The 18,327-nt window shown below is 42.3% G+C and overlaps 1 protein-coding gene across 4 annotated transcripts in view; it reads left to right on the top strand.

Annotated features, from left to right (window-relative positions):
• Positions 1-18,327, top strand: part of LOC145937714 (homeobox protein prospero) — a 50,122-nt gene that overhangs the window by 8,420 nt on the left and 23,375 nt on the right. For 2 of the 4 annotated variants that reach the window (XM_083041000.1, XM_083040999.1), the window contains exon 4: positions 17,479-17,623. In XM_083041000.1, coding sequence (XP_082897126.1) covers positions 17,479-17,623 — 145 coding nt within the window. Of the gene's footprint in view, positions 1-17,478; positions 17,639-18,327 lie in introns of all 4 variants that reach the window. The other 2 variants (XM_083040998.1, XM_083040997.1) reach the window with 1 other exon arrangement.

Below are 18,327 nucleotides of genomic sequence, written 5' to 3'. Positions count from 1 at the left end.
AAATATAAGAGATGCATCGCGTAATATACGTGTATTTTCTGATAAAATGCTGAGGATATCTCATATAAAACAAACGTAATTTTTATAAACAATATCATAAGAGTCTTACATAAATGATAACGCGTTTAGACGCTATATGATTTTCGTAATCGTAACATTTTCACCCAACGATGTCATTTATCATTGTACATCCCCCGGCGCGGCAGATGCCGGAGAAAATCGGATTCGAGAAGAAACAGAGATAGAAAGAAAGGAAAAAAGGAATGAAGAGCGAAAAGCACAGAGTGATGGAAAAAGAGAGCGACGAGAGAGAGAGAATGAGAGAGCAAGGCGGCCATGCGACACAAAGCGATCGTTCGCACCCTATTTTCTCACGCTCACGCTCTCGCGTCGAATCGAAAGCACGTCCGATATCTTACGGAGACTCGTTGACGTCGCGCGTACATCATCGGACCTGCTTATACCGACGATATTGACAGCCTTCGTTCGATGAAGCACGCCGTGGGGGATGATTGGGGTCGTCTGCGATCCAGGGTACGACGTGTGTGCATGTTCATATCTGCGGCATATATGTATGTGTGTAAACGCGCGCGCGCACCCGTCTCTATCTCCTCGCATCTCACCCCGTCTGTCCGTCTGTCTGTCGACCGACCGACCGATCGGTCGGTTCACCCCGCGTTGAACGCGAAAGAGTGGAGGAAGGACGCGAGAAAAAGAGATGCGCGGGCGGACTCGGGTTCGTTCGTTATCAGATCCCACGGTAGGACACGCGACTGAGGTAGCGATAGATCCTATCTCTGCAGGATGGAAGAAAATTTTATGTCGTATATAATGGACAACGGAATGGATAGCGAACGTACACACGACACGGAGTTCTAACTCAGGACAGTGAATTCATTTCGCACGAAAAACCTGAACCGCCTCGGAACGAGAATCGAACAATGATTTCCCGTTTTTAAATATTGTATTTATTCTTTTTCGACGTTTAATATATTCTTGATATTTAATTTTATCTCTATAATGTAAAGAATATATCTCTTTCTATGTGAGAGATTCGGATACTTATTTAAAAAGCAGTTATTTTCCGTCTTTTCCGTCATGAGATATACGATTCGGTAATGAATCAATATTTTACTTGTGCAATTCTGAGAGAGTGCAACATCTCGTTGATCCGTCGAGCATTTTCCGATAAACATATTCAATCGAGTGAACGTTAAAATATTTTCCTCGCATTATTTAGCGATGAATTGAGAACGGATTTATAAACGGAGTGGGATTAATTTCGGTTAGATATATAAAGAGCATCTCCGGAAACTGGAGGACAGTGATATCTTCGATAAAGAGAGAACCTCCAAGTGGCAGTTGACGAGAAAACACGAGCTAAATAATATAATATTGCGGGAAGAGGACGTAGAGAAAGAAGAGACAGTTATGAGACGGAGAAAGTATATACGATACACAAATCGAAGAATCGAAAGCTCTCTCGAGTAGTCGAATAATGAAGTCCACGATGAATTTACCCAGTCACGCTTTCAAGGGGCTGCTTATCGCCGTGCGAAATATTCGATAAATAATTCTCCCCGAAAGGGGATGATCCCGACGGCGGCTTTCTCTTTCTAATTTCTTCTTCGCCTCATTCTTATCAACCGACGATCGGTTTCGTGGGCGAGCATTACCGTGTCGCTTGCTCGTTCGTATATATATATATATATAGCGACGTGCCGGAGTCGGGGTAATGACGCGGTAATTTTCTAAACACAAATTTCCTTTTTCAACCCTTATCTCGCTCCCGGTCGGACACGTGACCGGTCATTAGCGTTCGCTCTCCTCCTTCGTGCGGTCTGTCCACGCGTTCTTAGTAACTACCGGCCCTACCGTGACACGCAGCACCTCTCCCACGCTTCCGAGTAAAGCGCACCTTTGCTTGTATCGAGCCATGATCTTCTCACCTAGTGACATGCTATTATCGAGGGCCGTCGCAGCGAGAATTTCTGGTACATACTTATATATACCGGCATTTACGATCCAGGTAGCGATTATAAGCGACAGGATAAAAATGATAAACTTCTAGTCAAGGATAAACATATTTTATTTCCGTACTATACGATCGTTAATGATAAAATCTATGAAATTGTTTTATTAACATTTATTTTTAATACGTGATGGAATACATAGAAAAGATTTAGATGCCCCAGATATTTGTGACTGGTTTATTTTATATTGCATCTCTTAGACACTAAACCGAAAAAGAATATTTATTTAGAAATTGAGAGAACCGAGCAATCTTGGATTAAAAAAGAAAAAACTGCTTACGTTCTCTACTTCTGATGGTGGCTCGCGTTTTAACTCCACAAGATTACTATTGGGAGAGTGGTGGGGCTTATTCAAGAACTCACCCAGTTGCTTGACGGAGGATTGGCATGTGCGTGGGTGGCCAGTGGCGTGAAAGCCTAGACACGCGTATACATACACGATGGCGATGGCGAACACCGGATTCTCTCTTGCCGCTGCGAGAAATAAGCCGGTCTAGGTTACGAGCCAAGGGAAAGAGCGGTAACGAGTGTAGAAAATCCGTGCCTTTTATTGAGGTAGAGATGGAAGCATATGTGTTTTCCTAAGCGTACATGCATGTACCCTCGCGTGCAGAAGACAAGGGGGCAGATTCTCAGCATCCACTCGCGAGCCGTTCAGTGCGGCTTAACTCCGTGGAAACGGGAAACCATTAATATCTTCCTCGCAATTATCCGTCATTTCGTACTATTTATCGGTCGATTTTTTCTTCATCTCTTTTTTATCGAATATCTTTTGATATTGGATATTAACGTCTTCACCGTGACATCTTTTTCGTATCACCTTCGCCGGTTAAAAGGCGATCTCGTGAAACGAGATCAAAAAGCGCGAGCTTTTTTTTATGGCACGCGCAGCTAAATATTTCTATATATACATATACATCTCGTCGCTCAGTCGTTCAGAAAGGAAAAGAAAAAGCTAATCGCGCGAGAGCGATCCTCGAAAGGAACAAGAGATTCTGAGAAAAATGAGCAAGTAAAAATCCTTTGAGATAAAAGTTGCCGCGAGGTGGTAGAAAGAATCGAAATGAAGAAGTCGAGGAGGAAAACGCAGAAGGGAAGGATAAAGAAAAGGGGTAGAGACAGTGGGATGTATCTTGGTTGTTAATGAACAGAAGGAAACTTTGGTCTTTGATTTTCGGCCGGTTGGTCTTACTGAGAGCGTTGCAGTCAGACTTTCGAAGAAAGGAAACGGAAGCTACATCTCTTGATATTTACAAAAGAATATTTACAAAGGGGTATATAACAAATATGTTTAAAGAGCGTTTATATACAAATACATGTAATGTAATAAATTAGAAAAGAATTTTTGGAAATTATCGGACATTATAGTAGTAGCATTTTCGTTTCCTCTTATTATTTTGTAAAATATCTTGTTTTCGTTTAAATTACAAACAACTCGTTATAATTTTCTACTAAATTGGACCTTTAATATGCATTTATTTATCGAACATTTTTATGTCTCAAAATACTTTGGCGAATTGTTATTATCGAATTATCATTTCTGTTTTCCTAAGGTTTATTTTTGTAGACATTTAATAATATATATATCTATTGGATTTCGCGCGATAAATCTAAATCATGTTTCTGATTGTTTATACGTATGACAATATTATACGATATCTCAGCTTTCATCAGCGTATCAATGAATGTTGCACGCTGAAAATTATGTCTCAAAGAAATTTATATATCATTAATAAACCATATGAAATAATATTATTGATATAAGATAAAAATATTTACGCTTTATATTTTATCACAGAAGACTTTTAAAACGAATTTATGTCGCAATTGCTTAAATAGTCGATATAATTTGTTTTATATAAAATACATATTTAAACAAGTTTTTTTTCTCTGTGTATAAATATATATTATCTCGTGCAAATATTTTCTTAAATTGTTGCTCTATGCGATATTTTGTATTAATATCATTAATGAAGCCTCGTTAATCGACTCCAGGGATTTGCAATTCCGAGAAATCTTATGAGAAAGTCGATTTTTCGAAGAACAATAAACCCAGTTCGTTACTGTAGATGAAACGCCTTGAATCGAGCAAGCTCACCCACCACATACGTGGTGGTTGTGCGCGTAAACGGCAGTCACTTAATTAAAAATTACTTAATTACGTTCTTGGCACTAATTAGGTACGCTTGGCTCTCTCTTAGCCGTGCACCACGACTACCTCGCCACAGCTACTTCCTTCTCTCCCGCTTTCTGCCCATCTCGTTCCTATTCTCTCACCCCTCTGTCGTCATCGCCTTTTAACTACCTCCGCCTCCACCGTCTCTTACACTCTCTTTTGCGTCTCTACACTGCGTTCACATCTATTACCAGCGAAATCTCTGTCTTGGTTGAAATTCCTCCAGTTGCTTTTTCCTTCTCGCTCTTTGCTCGCGGCGACTTCTCTCTCGAAAACTCCTTCTCTTCTAGACGGATATTGAATCACCGACGAGCTAACTTCCCACAGCAGTGCATATATACCATAAAATTCTAAGTAATGTTGAACCACTTCTTAAACCAACGGTAGATTCATAGCCGACTTTTTTAGAAAAAAAAGCACCGTGGCCAACCTAATCTTCATTGTTGACCATTCTCGCGATTCAAGCTTGCGGGAACTCGTAGACAGATTATTAACTTTCGTTCTCAAATATTTAACTGAAACGTAACAGCCAATACATCAACGTTAATATTGAAGATTGTCAAATTACATGTTGCTGCTCTCTGTTTTGACAAGCGTTTAGATTAGTTGCGGGAAATAATTAACTGAAATTTCTTGTATTAAATGTTCACGTGTGATTTAACATGCGAGCAAACAGGAAGAATAAAAGTTCGGATCAGCACGGATGAACGCGGAAGAACGGGCATACACGGGGCCACCCTCGTGAAACGTCAGTAACGTAACATAAGGGGTTCCTGCTGGCGTTGCAGCAGGCAGCCGATAGCAGCAGTCGGTTCTTCTCGAATTTTTTGATAATGAACACAAGTAGGAGAAACACGACCAAGTATTGGCTGAGCGGCAGACAATGCTGTGGCCGCAGGGCTATCGCGAGAGGAACAACGAAGGAGAAGCGGGGGTTGGCTGCCGGGGGTTTCGCAGAGGGGGCGGTAGAATGGTTGAGGTGACATGCGGGGAAGGAAAAAGGAGCAGGAGCAGCGAGTGGGCGAGAGGGAGGGTGATGGCAGCGGAGGCTTTATAGGGGATGTAAGCATCGCTACTGCAAGGCTAATCCGCCGCTATGAGCTGCTACTTGCAGCATAAGTACGGTACACTCCTCGCCAAAGATTTCCCCAAAGCGAATCTTTTTTTCCGGTTTTGTTGCCGGACAATTAAAAGAGTTCATTGAACCCGCTTGCGAGTAAAAATGTTTACGAAACCGCGAATCAGAACGCTCGCGTTTCTAAATTAATAGTAGTTCGTTCATTCTTTTTTCGAGATATAAAAAGTCTATACATGAGAAAATATTTTAAAAATTATGTTAAAAAATATTAGAAACTTAGAAGGTTTTATATATATATTTATTTATTAATAATTACTATATTAAATATTAATATAACATTACATTTTCACACACAAGAAGTAGTTAAAAAATAAATGTAGCTTTTATATGTTTTGATTGAATATATATATTAAAATATCTGCATGTGCTCTAAAATTTTTTTTATATTATACACTTGTAGAAGAAATGTCAAGAGATAGATTTTTTGCGCAAAACAAATTTTTTTGTATTAAATTATATTGCAACAAATTAACCGATCAATGCTTATATATCACACTTTAATTTAATAAAACGTCTTAATTATACGCGCAATTTCGAATGCGATGCTGAATGCTTAACGCGAAAGTAATTTCCAAATTTTATCGAGATGCGAGTTTTTCTGCAGTTTGAGCAATCGCGATGGCGGACCGGAAAAAATCATCGTACGTAAAGATTAAAAAATGAGTTACCCGGGAAACTGCAACCGGTAATCCATTACGTCACGTCCATCGCCAATGCTACCCATTTGCCCTCTCCCGCTCGTCCCTCCGGTAGTCAGCAACGACCCCATGCCAGTCATCCAGACGGCTGCCGCCGTTTTTCATCCCCGTGTTCGAAAGATCTCCGCGCGGACGTGTATGCGTGTGCGTGCGCGCGCGTTCACGCACACACCCTGGCGTGAAATCCTAGACACACGACACAGCGGCGTGCGCGCTCATCGGGCGAATCTTGGCGAAAAATGCGATATGATAATGTTCCCAGCGTTTCGTTCTAATCGGCTTTGTATTCGCCTGTGACGGCTCGTAGGCGAAGGGGGTTGCGGCGTGATATCGGAAGTACTAAACGCGGGCGGCTCTGGCGCGAGACGGGACGGGGAGCGGAGGATACATGGCCGGGATCCTGGGGGGCAGTCAAGAGAGGCGAGTCTGTGCCAGCCTCCATGAAGGATTTAATTTACATCCACCGGCGAAAAACGCGGAAAACAGTTTATCAAAAAAGTTACCGCGCAGGCTCGAGCCGTAGAACGAACATGCGAGAGAGAAAAGGAGAGAGAGAGAGAGAGAGAGAGAGATAGAGAAACGCAGGACGCGAGGGAACGGAAGAAAGAGGGTTACACGACGGCAGAAATGAAATTGTCCGTGCATGGATTACCGCCGACTTCGTTATGCCCTCGCATTAGTGCTCTTTCCCTCCTCTCCACAATCCTCTTTTTCTCTCTCTCCCTCTCTCCTTTTTTGCCTCGTCTCTACCATTCTTCTATATTTGAAGCCTGATGCAATGCTTATTCGATGTTCCTAAAAAGGTACTTAAATGTAACCGATTATGAAGGAAATTCTTAGGCCATTTTTGTATAATATAACGCATATCTGCCAATTATATCTGACAATTCCAAAGCACGCGCTTCTATTATAGTTCGCGCGCAATAAAAGCCGAATTAATTACATCTCTCGTTAAACGAATTCTTTCGATTTCCATTTCTACAGACGAGAACGAGGATAATAATGCTAATATCATTTAAACTGCAAAATGCGATGCATACAATTAGCCATTTAATTGTCGCTATAGTATCTAATTTCGGAGAATTGTCCAGGGATAGAAAACGTAAACAAGCGCTCTCTTTCTCTCTCTCTCTCTCTTTTGCAATGAAATTATCATTGGCTGATGAGAAGACGCCTTTATAAAATATCCAACTGATCGAGATATGCGAGGCTCGCGCTCGTACTCCGGTGGTTATGAAATACGCATGAATTTCATCGGGATGGTGGTCCGATATCCATCGTGACGTTTCGTAGTTGCAGCGCGGCGGGTTTGCGATCACCGGGGACCGGGCGTAAAATTACTGTTTCGGCCAACATTTACCCCGGCAGCCGCGGGGGTAACGTTCGACTGGACAGCGACTCTGAATTGATTTCGTTTGAAACCCCTACCCCTTCACCGAAAGCCCTCCCCTGCTTCTCTCCCCGTGCTTGCCTCTTCCACCGAGAGTCTCGTTCTCTTCCATCGATGCCCGTTCGCCACCCTCCAGCTTTCTCCTCTTTCACGCGCTTTCGTCCTTCCTCTGCCTCTCCGACGCTTCGTCCTTCCTCTGCCTCTCCGACGCTTCGTCCTTCCATTCTCGGTCCTCGTTCCTTTTCCATGCTCCTCTTCTGTTCCCGCCATGGTTCGCCGTCTCCATCTTTTTTTTTTTAAATCTCATCCGCGGCGCCTCGCTACAGACGCTGCGCCAAATGTATTTCCCCCTTCGCTATTTTTTTTTTTATCGTTCGCTCTCTCGCGAACGTTCGAAAAATTAATTGCCGGCCGGTTCGATCAGAAATGCGCGAAAGGAGAGTGCGTCACGTGTGCGAACGAATGAAACGAAAGCTGGAGGGTGTCAATTTTATGTAAAAAGCGATTTACATGTTGAACGATATATGTTGACGATAATTCTATAAAACGATTATGCCATAAAAATTGGTATTTGTGTTTTTCTCTCTCTCTTCTTTTTAATACGATCTTTGTTCGTTACATAAATATGCGAGTGAACGGTATAGTAAGCATCTCTCTTATGATACAATCGAATATTCGATCTCGATGAATTATTTAACGCACAAAATAAAAAATAAAATTGAATCGATGTAATGAAGTGATGTATATTTACATTTGAAAATATTAGATATTGAAGAGAGCGCGTTGAAAACCAATGGAAGGGAATGATGGAAAGTATAAAGATCGTCGAATACGCATTAGAACCAAAAGAAAGAGAATCGCGGGAATTAATGGAAAAGTCTCGCACAGGAAAAAAAAGAATTCGAAAATTTCGTTAAATCGACCGATAATATCCATCGTGATCTCGAAGACGGGAGAAAGGGTCGGTGTCACGGTTCCCGGCGCCACGTCATTCGATATTTTTGTCAGTAAAACGATATCAGGCAAATTGCATCTGTCCTTTACACCGTGGCGCCGAGCCAGATCAAACAGTATTCGGGTCTGGATATTACTCTTCCCTTGATATTGTCGGTTCCCGGCACCACTCTCTCGTTTCTATCTGGCAGTCGGTGACGATCGAGTACTTCTAAATCGAGAGGGTTATACGCACGCGATAACATCGGATGCGCGCAAAAGAGAGAAAAAAAAAATCTGTCTTCCCCGCACAAGCTATCTGCACAATCGTCATTTAATTCAATCGATCTAATTCACGCCGATCATCGTTTATATATATCGGATGTTAATTTTTCTTTCTCGTTTCACTTGTACGGATGTCGTACAACGAACAGAGTAATGACGCGTCTTGAATTGTAAACGATGTACAAAATTTGGTGCCAGTGGGATCGATACGGGCTAGACACACGCGTTGTCGAAGAATTCGTACGAGCTCGACGAACGGTACTCTTATTGGCATCGTATGCAAATCGCCCATATACCAAGTCACCTTCTGAGTGTATCATAAGCATGCGGGCGAGCACTAGAAGTAAGCAAGCACGACTATCTTACGGCGCGACATATACGGGCAGCAAATATATACAACGCTGCTAAAGGAAGAGCGACCTCGATTGAAATAAGCCGCGAGGAGAAAAAAATGCAAGCTATATACTTTCGATTATCGATTTGTAGTGTATACATGTGATGTACGTGCCGAGGTGTTTTACCGTTTTTAATCTTTCGCGAACACAGTCGAAGGGATGAAAGTATGCATGTGTGAAGCTCGCATACAGACCAGATAATTAAAAGACGCGGATTACGGATAAATATATTTATGATATCGGTAATATTGTGTGTAAGATTGATAACGCGATTTCACGCACGCTATCTCGAAATCGGCGCTCTTTTTTTTTTTTTTTTTTTATAGAGCGTCCGAAGGGATTCCGCTTACATTTACCTGGACTTGACAGACCGGGATCGTTTAAGAGCCATAAACGTAATCCTACGGAATATTTACAGTAGCCTCTCTACCCATCCCCAGTGTGGTGGTCGACAGTTGTCTAACAAATCCTATTTACTGTTACCCAACGAACTATATACGCACTAGAGATGCTGGGAGGGTGCCTATCACCCCTAGCTAACCTACTGCCCTACTGCCATGAGTCTCACCCTTAAAAGCACCGTGGTCTCTCTCTTTCCCTCTCTCTCTCCCCCCTTTCTCTCTCTCTCTCTCTCGCCATCTCGATCTCTTCGTCACACTTCGATTCTTATTCTTTTGCCCTTACCTCATACTCCTCTCCCCTATACTATCGCGCCATCTTTCATAGTGCTCGTAACGGTTCTTCGTGATTGAAATCACGCAATGATCTCACGATATTCCTCGTTTTTCGCCGCGAACATTTTACGGGGTTTTCAGGGAGAATACTGAAATATCGGCCCCATTTCAAGCGGTGAAAATGTGCAATACCTCCTCGTCTACTCTTTACTTACACACATACACACACACACACACACTCTCTCTCTCTCTTTCCCTGTAAATGTTTCCAATACGCCGGTAACAAATAAGAACTATCGATCCCTTACTCTGTAGGTGATATGCAAGCGCCAGGCTAATTTGTTTCACCGCATCGCCGACGTTCTTTTTTTCCCTTTGTTCTCCCTGAGTTCATAAAGTCCACGCACGCTGGTATAAATAGCTGGTATAAGTACGATTGGACTCGTGATTTTCTGGAAAAGGGATGAACGATTTCGCAACATCATATCACTGTCAAATATAAGACGCAATCAATCATCAATATTCAATGGTTATTATCAATGAATATTTATTAAAAAATCCACCGGATCAGGTTCTGTCAGATTTATATAGCGTCTAGAAATAGGCATTATCGTAATGAATGTAGTAGCCCTTTCCGGCCTTATAGATTTTTCGCTTGTTTCATCGAAGTAAAGCATTACGACGAGATGGAGACGACTTTATTTCTCCGAATCGCCTTCCCTCCGTCTTCTCGTTTGCGCCCTTCCCGATGTGACGCGCTGCACCCGTAATGTAGTTTAGCGTGGTATGGCAGGAGGTAAACTTGGCAACAAAGAATTATTGATTTTTTCTCAGCGGGTTGAACGAGTTGCTGGGCGGTTGAGCGGTCCCGGTAGGGTATTCGACAAAGGATGTTTTCCGAGTCCCTAACCTAGGCAACCCTTCTCCTACGCTCAACGTCCCGTATGTGTCTACCGTGTGTTGCCTCAGTTCCGTGGGTGTACTCGTCTCTGTATATGCGACGGGGGTTGCCCCGCTCAGCCTCCCTTTCTCTCGCGGTCCTTCCTCGTCTCCCCCCTCCCCCTCCTTCTCTCGCGTCTCGTCTCGCTGTCCGTGTGTACTCAGCCGATGTGGTGAGGACTTAACTGCCTCATTGTCATCCCAGCAGGAATCGGAGCTTCGGGACAGATGTGCAAAATTTAAGGCTAGAACTGGAGAAGTTATCGTTGACGCATGATCTTCGACTTATACGCACTTCTTGTGCATACTGATTTACAGATTGATCATTTCGCATAATATCATAATTTGTATAAAATTTTTGTATAATAAATAGTGATAAACGTAAGAGATATACGTATTAAATTGAATAATAGCGATAGCTCTCTATATATTATTTTTTTGTAAAGTCACTTTATATTTATCGGATTTGGTGGAATTATACGAGAATCTAGAATCTCTCTTCGGAGCGTCCGAGCGAGCAATCGAGATGAGATTTAACACACGAGATTGGTCACGAAGTATCCAAACGTTGCTTCCCATTACATTGGAACACGTTAGACCACGGCACGTTAGAGCTCGATCTCTTTGGGCTGTCGTGTACCCAAATAGTTCGGTCCAGTCCAGTCCAGTCCAGCCTTCGCACCTTATGCACGCGAGGATGCACATGCATAGTGCAGCAAATGGGTGGTGCAACGCCGGCACCGGGGCCGGCAGGGAGAATCGATCGAATAAAAAAATGCTTGGCCGATGCCGAAGCGCGACGAGGACGCGAATCGCGGGCGATGAACGGACGAGGCGAAGAAGGGGACAGGGGTGCACGGCAGCAGAAGGAGGGATAGTCCGGGACCATTGAAGAGTGAAACCGCTCAAAGCAGCTGCCCCCCCGCCCCCTTGCGTCCAAGCTTCTACCCCCCTTCCCCGTCCTCGTCCGCTTCGGTCTGTGCGCCGACCCTAGGAGCTCGCCTCTCTCTTACTCCTCGTATAGCTTTGAAAAACCACCCCTACCTCAGCCTCGGTTGGACGGTACACCCCTGCAAAGCCCCGTAGCTCCTACTCTTTTCCCTTCTTCTTTGTTTCTCTTCTACTTCGAAGGGGGTGGCCGGTCTAAAACTTTGCGTCAAGGGGTTCGCTCGTTGCCATAAGTGCAAGAAATGTAGTTACGTTCCCCTCATTTTTCCGCCGTGCGTATCTTCTTCGTTAAGAGAAGAGCTTAACGATAACTTTTATACCGGTTGGATGCACGATACAAGATCGATTGTTTTAAACTTTTCAATTTTTCGATTAAAATCGATTTAAAGTTGACGTTGCCGATTTTTTTTCTTATCTCTCGATTCTTGATTATTCTTTTATTATTCCTAGTGAAATATATCATTCATCTACGTGAAACGCGCACGCTACAGGCAAACTGTGATCCTTATTATTATTCGCGCGGTCTTTGCATAATAAATTTAGTCCCATACGCGACGGATTTACGTCGAGAAGTGCGTGTGTAGCTGACAAAATTATCCGTCTATCTGTCTGCCGATGCTTTGCATCCTTCCTAGGGGTGAGGGGAAAGAATACGCGAACCAGCTGGGAAGGAAAAGGACAGAAGTTGCCAGCCAAGGGATGAAAGAGGGAACGGGTCTAAGGCAAGCCAGATGCAAGGGGCGAAGGGACGAGAAGGGAAAGTCGAAAAGCAAGGGGCACACGAGAAGTGTGCATTGTAAGATCGGCGCGTGCGGCACGCGGAACCTTCGATACCGTCGTGCCTAGAACCCCCGTGTTCATTCTCGCCTGGCCTCTCTCCCCGCAATCCCCTTTCTGTCCCTTCTCCGCGCCATCGTTCTTCGGGTTCCCTCTTTTATGAAGGGCGAGGGCCCAGAAGCTCATTGTCGGGGGCACATCTGCCGTGCGATCGCCGGCCGATTGTCTCGCAGGCTTAGGAAACTTGCTCGTGAAAAAAAGGCAGCTTAGCTGACGGGGCGACGTCGCACGTGGTGCGGGGACGTGGACGCGCGTGTCCGCCGAAAAGAGAATGGGGAAGATCTTCCCCAAGTAGTGGCGCCACTTTTTGTCGCACGCAATTGCGAAATATCGCGGAAAGCAACATATTCTGAAATAATATAAAAGATATTCGCTTGTGCTAACTTATGTGGCAAATGAATGAAGATGAAATCGATGTAGTGTGAAATTCTGAAAACAATATAATATGTAAACTAATGATCGCAACATTGACTGGGGGGTCCGACTTGGAGGTCCTTCGTCCTCGAAATTAATTTATCATAATTAATAATTAATTAATTATCTCTAATATTGATTCATACATACATATTTGACAATCTTAAACCGACGTGTCGGCGTAAACTGGTTCTGTTCTACTTGTGCTTTAGTTATAAATCATTTTCCGCGACGCCCTCCATGCCATGCCCTCCGTGCCATGCCCTCCCGTTCTCCAATGAGTGAGAGAGTTTAAAATCAAGGTTGCCGCGAGCGCAATCTGAGCGAAGTCTGAGTGCAGACAGCATTAAAGTGTTAATTACTAATTAAGAAGGGTGCATGCGCGCGGCGCAACATCAAGACCCTATACGACACCTTTTTGAACGCGCCCTCTGAATAGACTCTTACACCCCAGTGGGCAAACGCGCGTAGTCGCTCATCCATCCGCGTCGCGCTCATCGACGCACGACGTGCGAGAAGACGCGACACGCACATCTACCACGCGCGGCCACCCGCGCACGGACGCGCTCGCGCGCGAATTCTAACGCGCGGACGCTTAATGCTCTCTCGTTACACGCACTTTCACGCCTCGTGACCTCCCGTCTCGCGTCGCGCCGTAAAATAGAGCGTGACGATGGTAGACGACGGCGTACGTCTCTCCAATTCTTTAACCGCGCTCTCGAGCCGACGAGTCTGCGGTTGCGACCTGTCAGCCGATCTGTCAGCTCAGTCTGTCGACAATTATATGTAGAGTCGTATATGCAATATATTTAATAAATATATTTACATATTTATTTATTATATTTATTAAATATATGTATATATTTTTAATATAATTTTTAACAAGAAAATTTGCGGGGGTTACAAAAATTATGGATTGTCAAACTGATAATCTTATGATAAAATTTCCAGATAAAAATCCACACCAGTGGTATCTTTGCTTCTTTCTTTTAGAAAGATGAATGAATTCGCAAGTTTCTTACAACCTCTATAAGAGAGAAATGCCGTGGGAAAGTTTCACCAAGGAAACCTTGGTGGTTAGGGATTGAAACGTTCAGGGTCAAGTCGTCTTTGAGGGCTGCGGCGTTCGCTATTGTCGGAGGTCGACCGACTTGGCATAACCGTTAAAAGGGGCTTGGCAGGCTGGTTCGGTGACTTAAGAAGTACGTTCCTTGAATAGAGATCGGGAAAGGGGATATATCGTAAGGCGAGATACAAACTTCCAGAAGGTATATACGACTTCTCGCCATGTCTTTTGTATATCTTTGCCCGCCCAGTTTCTTAAAGTCACAATGCAAATTTTTTTTCTGTTTATAGCAAAGAAAAATACGTTTCTTGTTTGTCTTTTTAATCTTTCAATCTTTTTTATTGATAATTTAAATAATATATTTAAAGAGGCGATCAGTTTTAACTCTAGATGCTCTACAACTCTATAATATAAGTTTCTAAGTAATTCTTGTTAAGCAAAGAAAAAAAAGAAAATCTTCCAGTTTACACATCTATTATAGAATTACGTGAAAATTATATAGATCATTTCCAATTCAATTTCTTTAATATCTCGACACGTACGCACTGTTTATCGCGAATGGACCGAATATAACTACAGAATGGCGCGGATATAAAAAAAAACTTTTTGAGTGGCCAAGAATTTCCCTTTTAATTGGTGCTCTCGTATATACGGCACACATCACAAAAGCGGCGCGTTGAAAAAGCGACTGACAACGATGAAGATCGCGGTTGAAGGAGGCATCACGTCGGAAAACACGCTTACCATTAACTGCTTCAATATGCGACACTTCTAGGCCGTTTTATTTATCTTTTTTCTCTCCGTCTCGTGCATTTTTATACATACCGTAAGAAAAAGTACATTTATTACAAAACAAGAGCGAGACGTAACGCACCCGATCGGAAATCATATTATCTCAGAGACAAAGTGACTTTAAACTTCAGAATACAAATATTTGTTAGTAAACGTCACACACAAATATCGTGACTATGTTCGCGTTTTTTTTTAAGTTGCCTCGAATTAAAAGGTAAAACGAGAAAGTTAAATGATAGGAGATGAAACAGGAGGCGAAAGAGTCCGCTTCGAAGAAAGAATCTGGAACGTCGCGATCTCTACATGTGTCTCATTCTTTTTCGTTGACGAAGCGTGTTATAATTAGATACTAATAATTAGTACCTTTACGCGGAGGCTCATGCCTTTTTCCTCTCTCTCTCTCTCTCTCTTCTTCATTAACCTTTTTTTCTTCCTTCTCTCTTTTTCTCGCGATATCAGCCCGTTGCAACGGAGCGCAAGAAAACCGGAGAAGCCCTGAAGAGCTTATTATTATCCTAATTATACAATACTATAATGAATGATCCCGCGATTCTCACCCTCTAGCATTCGCTCTCGCTTACTTGTCCGCACATCTTTCACCACCTATATATATATATATATATATGTTTCTCCCTTTCTCTTTCTCCTTTTCCCTCATCTCGCCAATGCTTTCTCTCGCTCATCGTTGCTCTTATCCTCTGCACTTGGTGGTCGAAGAGTGGCAATTCTAGCACTCGGGCTTTTTGTCAAACAGACTACGGAACTAGCGGCGTCTCCCTCGCGCCCCATTATACTGCCAGCCTTGTCTCTCGTGCCGCTTTCTCTCTGTCTCCGGGTGTCTGTTTTAATTAGGCACTTCGTAGATACCCGTATACACGTGTGCGCACGCGTACACATATGTGTGCGTCCAGGACGTACGATATACATTAATATAGGTACGTAAGCGTAATACATAGGTATCTCTACCACTTACACTTCGGCAATATACCGTCTATACTCGGCGATCCGACGAGGTTGAATACGGTCGATGGATGGTTGAGTAAGGATTATAGACGCAGGTAACACATGCATAGGGCGAAGTCGGGGACGGCTCGCCGGTGGATGGTGACGTTTCGAGGAGATGAAGAGGGAAGGTATTCGAAGGGCTGGAGAACTCTCCTCTTTCGCTTCTTCCCGCGTGCGTAACTTTCTCCGACTGACTGCTGATAAGAGCACGCGAAATTATCTTAATTGGCAGTAAAGCCAATTCGGAATGATCGACCGAGAAGAACCTACCCCCCCCCCCTCGCTCGTCTCTGCTTCCGTCGTTCTTTCTTTCTTTCAGCGGTTTTGAATAGGGTGAACGTTGCGGAAGATCCCGTTGTTTTCTTCGTCAAGAGAAACAAGTGAAGTTCTTCCGAGCTTTCCCAATCTACAAACAAAAATATTGTAGATTAATGTAGATAAAATAATGTTTGCCTTGATGCAGAATTGTAAAAATATATCAGCGAGAATTTTACGGTCGCAAATGATAAAAATTTATTGAATGGTTCGAGACAAGTTGAAAAACGTCCTACTAATTTAGGTCGCTAAACATTCCATTGTCCATTTTCCGTTTTCTCTCGCAAATGAAGTTCCGATTTGCCAAGCGGAAGCAATCTTAAAAATTGCTCTCAACGACACTAAACCAGAGTTGTAGGCAGTTGCTTTATATTGTCGAGTATTCAGCGATGATGAGGCGTACCGCGCTTTCGTATTTCTTTGCATCTCCGAGGGATTCAATGTGCAAGATCAACCACTGCATTATACTTAATTCTACGAAAATACTCGGCTGATGCTAATATGTACCTAAAGATGAGTTTTAATACCTAGAAGCCGCATAGATGGTCGATAAAAGAATAAAAAAATGTTGACGTAGGTCGCATCTTGTAGACTTTATCCATTTTTCTGGTCATATTTGTAAGATATACCGAAAGAGGAGATATATAGAAATAACGCAAATAAAATCTCTTAGTATTAAATAAAACGCTTCACGAAAACCTGCAAGTAAAAATGAAAGCCAAATATAAAAATGCTATAAATTTAAACTTTCTATTAATAATTTTCTTCCGCACAGAGCATGTTCATATATTCATCATATTTTTCTTCTCTTTTCACATGCGTCATCTGCAAAAGAGAACTGCCCTTCGCATCAGCTCCCTCGTACTCTGATCATTATTCCTATAACAATTATCTGCCAATTAACGAGTCGTGTTTATTTTTCCGCATTAATTAACGAGCGTAAAAGTAACAACCGATTTTGCAGGTCGTTCTACGAGTAGGAATGCGTAATATCGCATCGATCGCATCGTACGTTACGAGGAGCACATCGGGTCTTTCGATACGATACCTTTTTCATCGTCTCTTTGCGTCTGTCCGCTTAACGTCGAGGAGAGCTCGCATAGAGCTCTCCACGTGCGTCGTCCCCTTCCTTCTTTTTTTCATCTCCTTCCGCTTACGTCAGACCACTGTTAGCATCGATCTTTAATTAATTATCGATGACGCATTAGCGTTGCCGCTGTCTGTTGCGTTGAAAACCAGGCGAGACAAGAATCAGCCGCGATGACGTAGAAAGATTTATTATTATTAATTGACACTCCGATATACGCATCGAGCCATTGAATTTATTTATATGAAAGCTCATATATCAATTAAGTTGACTTAAAATTATTAAGTATATTTTTGCGAATTTTGACAAAGTTATCACATTGTCTAATGTATGCCATTTTTCTATCGTTTTAGGGAGTTCTACTACATCCAAATGGAGAAATACGCGAGACAAGCGGTTTCGGAAGGCGTGAAGAGCGTCGAGGATCTACGAGTCGGTGGCGACTCGGAAATCTACCGAGTTCTTAACCTTCACTACAACCGTAATAACCACATTGAGGTATGGGGTCCCCAGGTGCGCAACACGAACACGCACTAGCTGCATTTTATTTTATTTTTCGTACAATATATTGTTTCGCGAATCTAAAAGAAAAAAAGACGAGCATGTATTTTTTCGCTACAGATTTTGCTTTCGATTACGAATTGTCGGTCGATTAATTTCACAAAATTAAGCTTTCTGTGTTAGTACTTTTATCGTACGTTTTATCAAATATTTCACGTGCGTCTTTGTGGTTCACTATGATTGTAATTGTATTTGCACGTTTTGTATATGAGATAAAAGAAACATTCGAGTAAGACGTATTTATTGCCTGTACTACAATTGAGAGATTCTACTTACGACATCGTTAATTGAAGGATTCATTGCACGTGTAAAAAAAATCCAGATATTTATAAATAATTTTTTGAAAACTTAAAAAATTTAATCTTAAAGAGTGTGTTGAAAAAAAGACAAATTTATATGTTAAATTGTTCGAGTTCTTAAAATGTAAAATATATTACTGTTGCATTGGATCCTCCAATTTTAATAATAGTTAAGATGATAAAAAAATAATAATTTAATATTATTTTTGCATTATTTTTATGAAGATGCATAATTAATAGAATGAAACGTATAAATAGTAAATAGTAAAATAATCTAGAAAACTTTCAAAAAATTCTATTGTTTTACAACGTTTTTGCATCATTCGAAAATATCGCATTGCG

Source organism: Prenolepis imparis, unplaced genomic scaffold, assembly GCF_030444845.1.
Source record: "Prenolepis imparis isolate NDT839.2.m4 unplaced genomic scaffold, iyPreImpa1.0 SCAF_6, whole genome shotgun sequence".
Taxonomy (NCBI): Eukaryota; Metazoa; Arthropoda; class Insecta; order Hymenoptera; family Formicidae; genus Prenolepis; species Prenolepis imparis.
The sequence above is the reverse complement of the archived record's forward strand: the minus strand, read 5'-3'. Positions and strand labels throughout refer to the sequence as shown.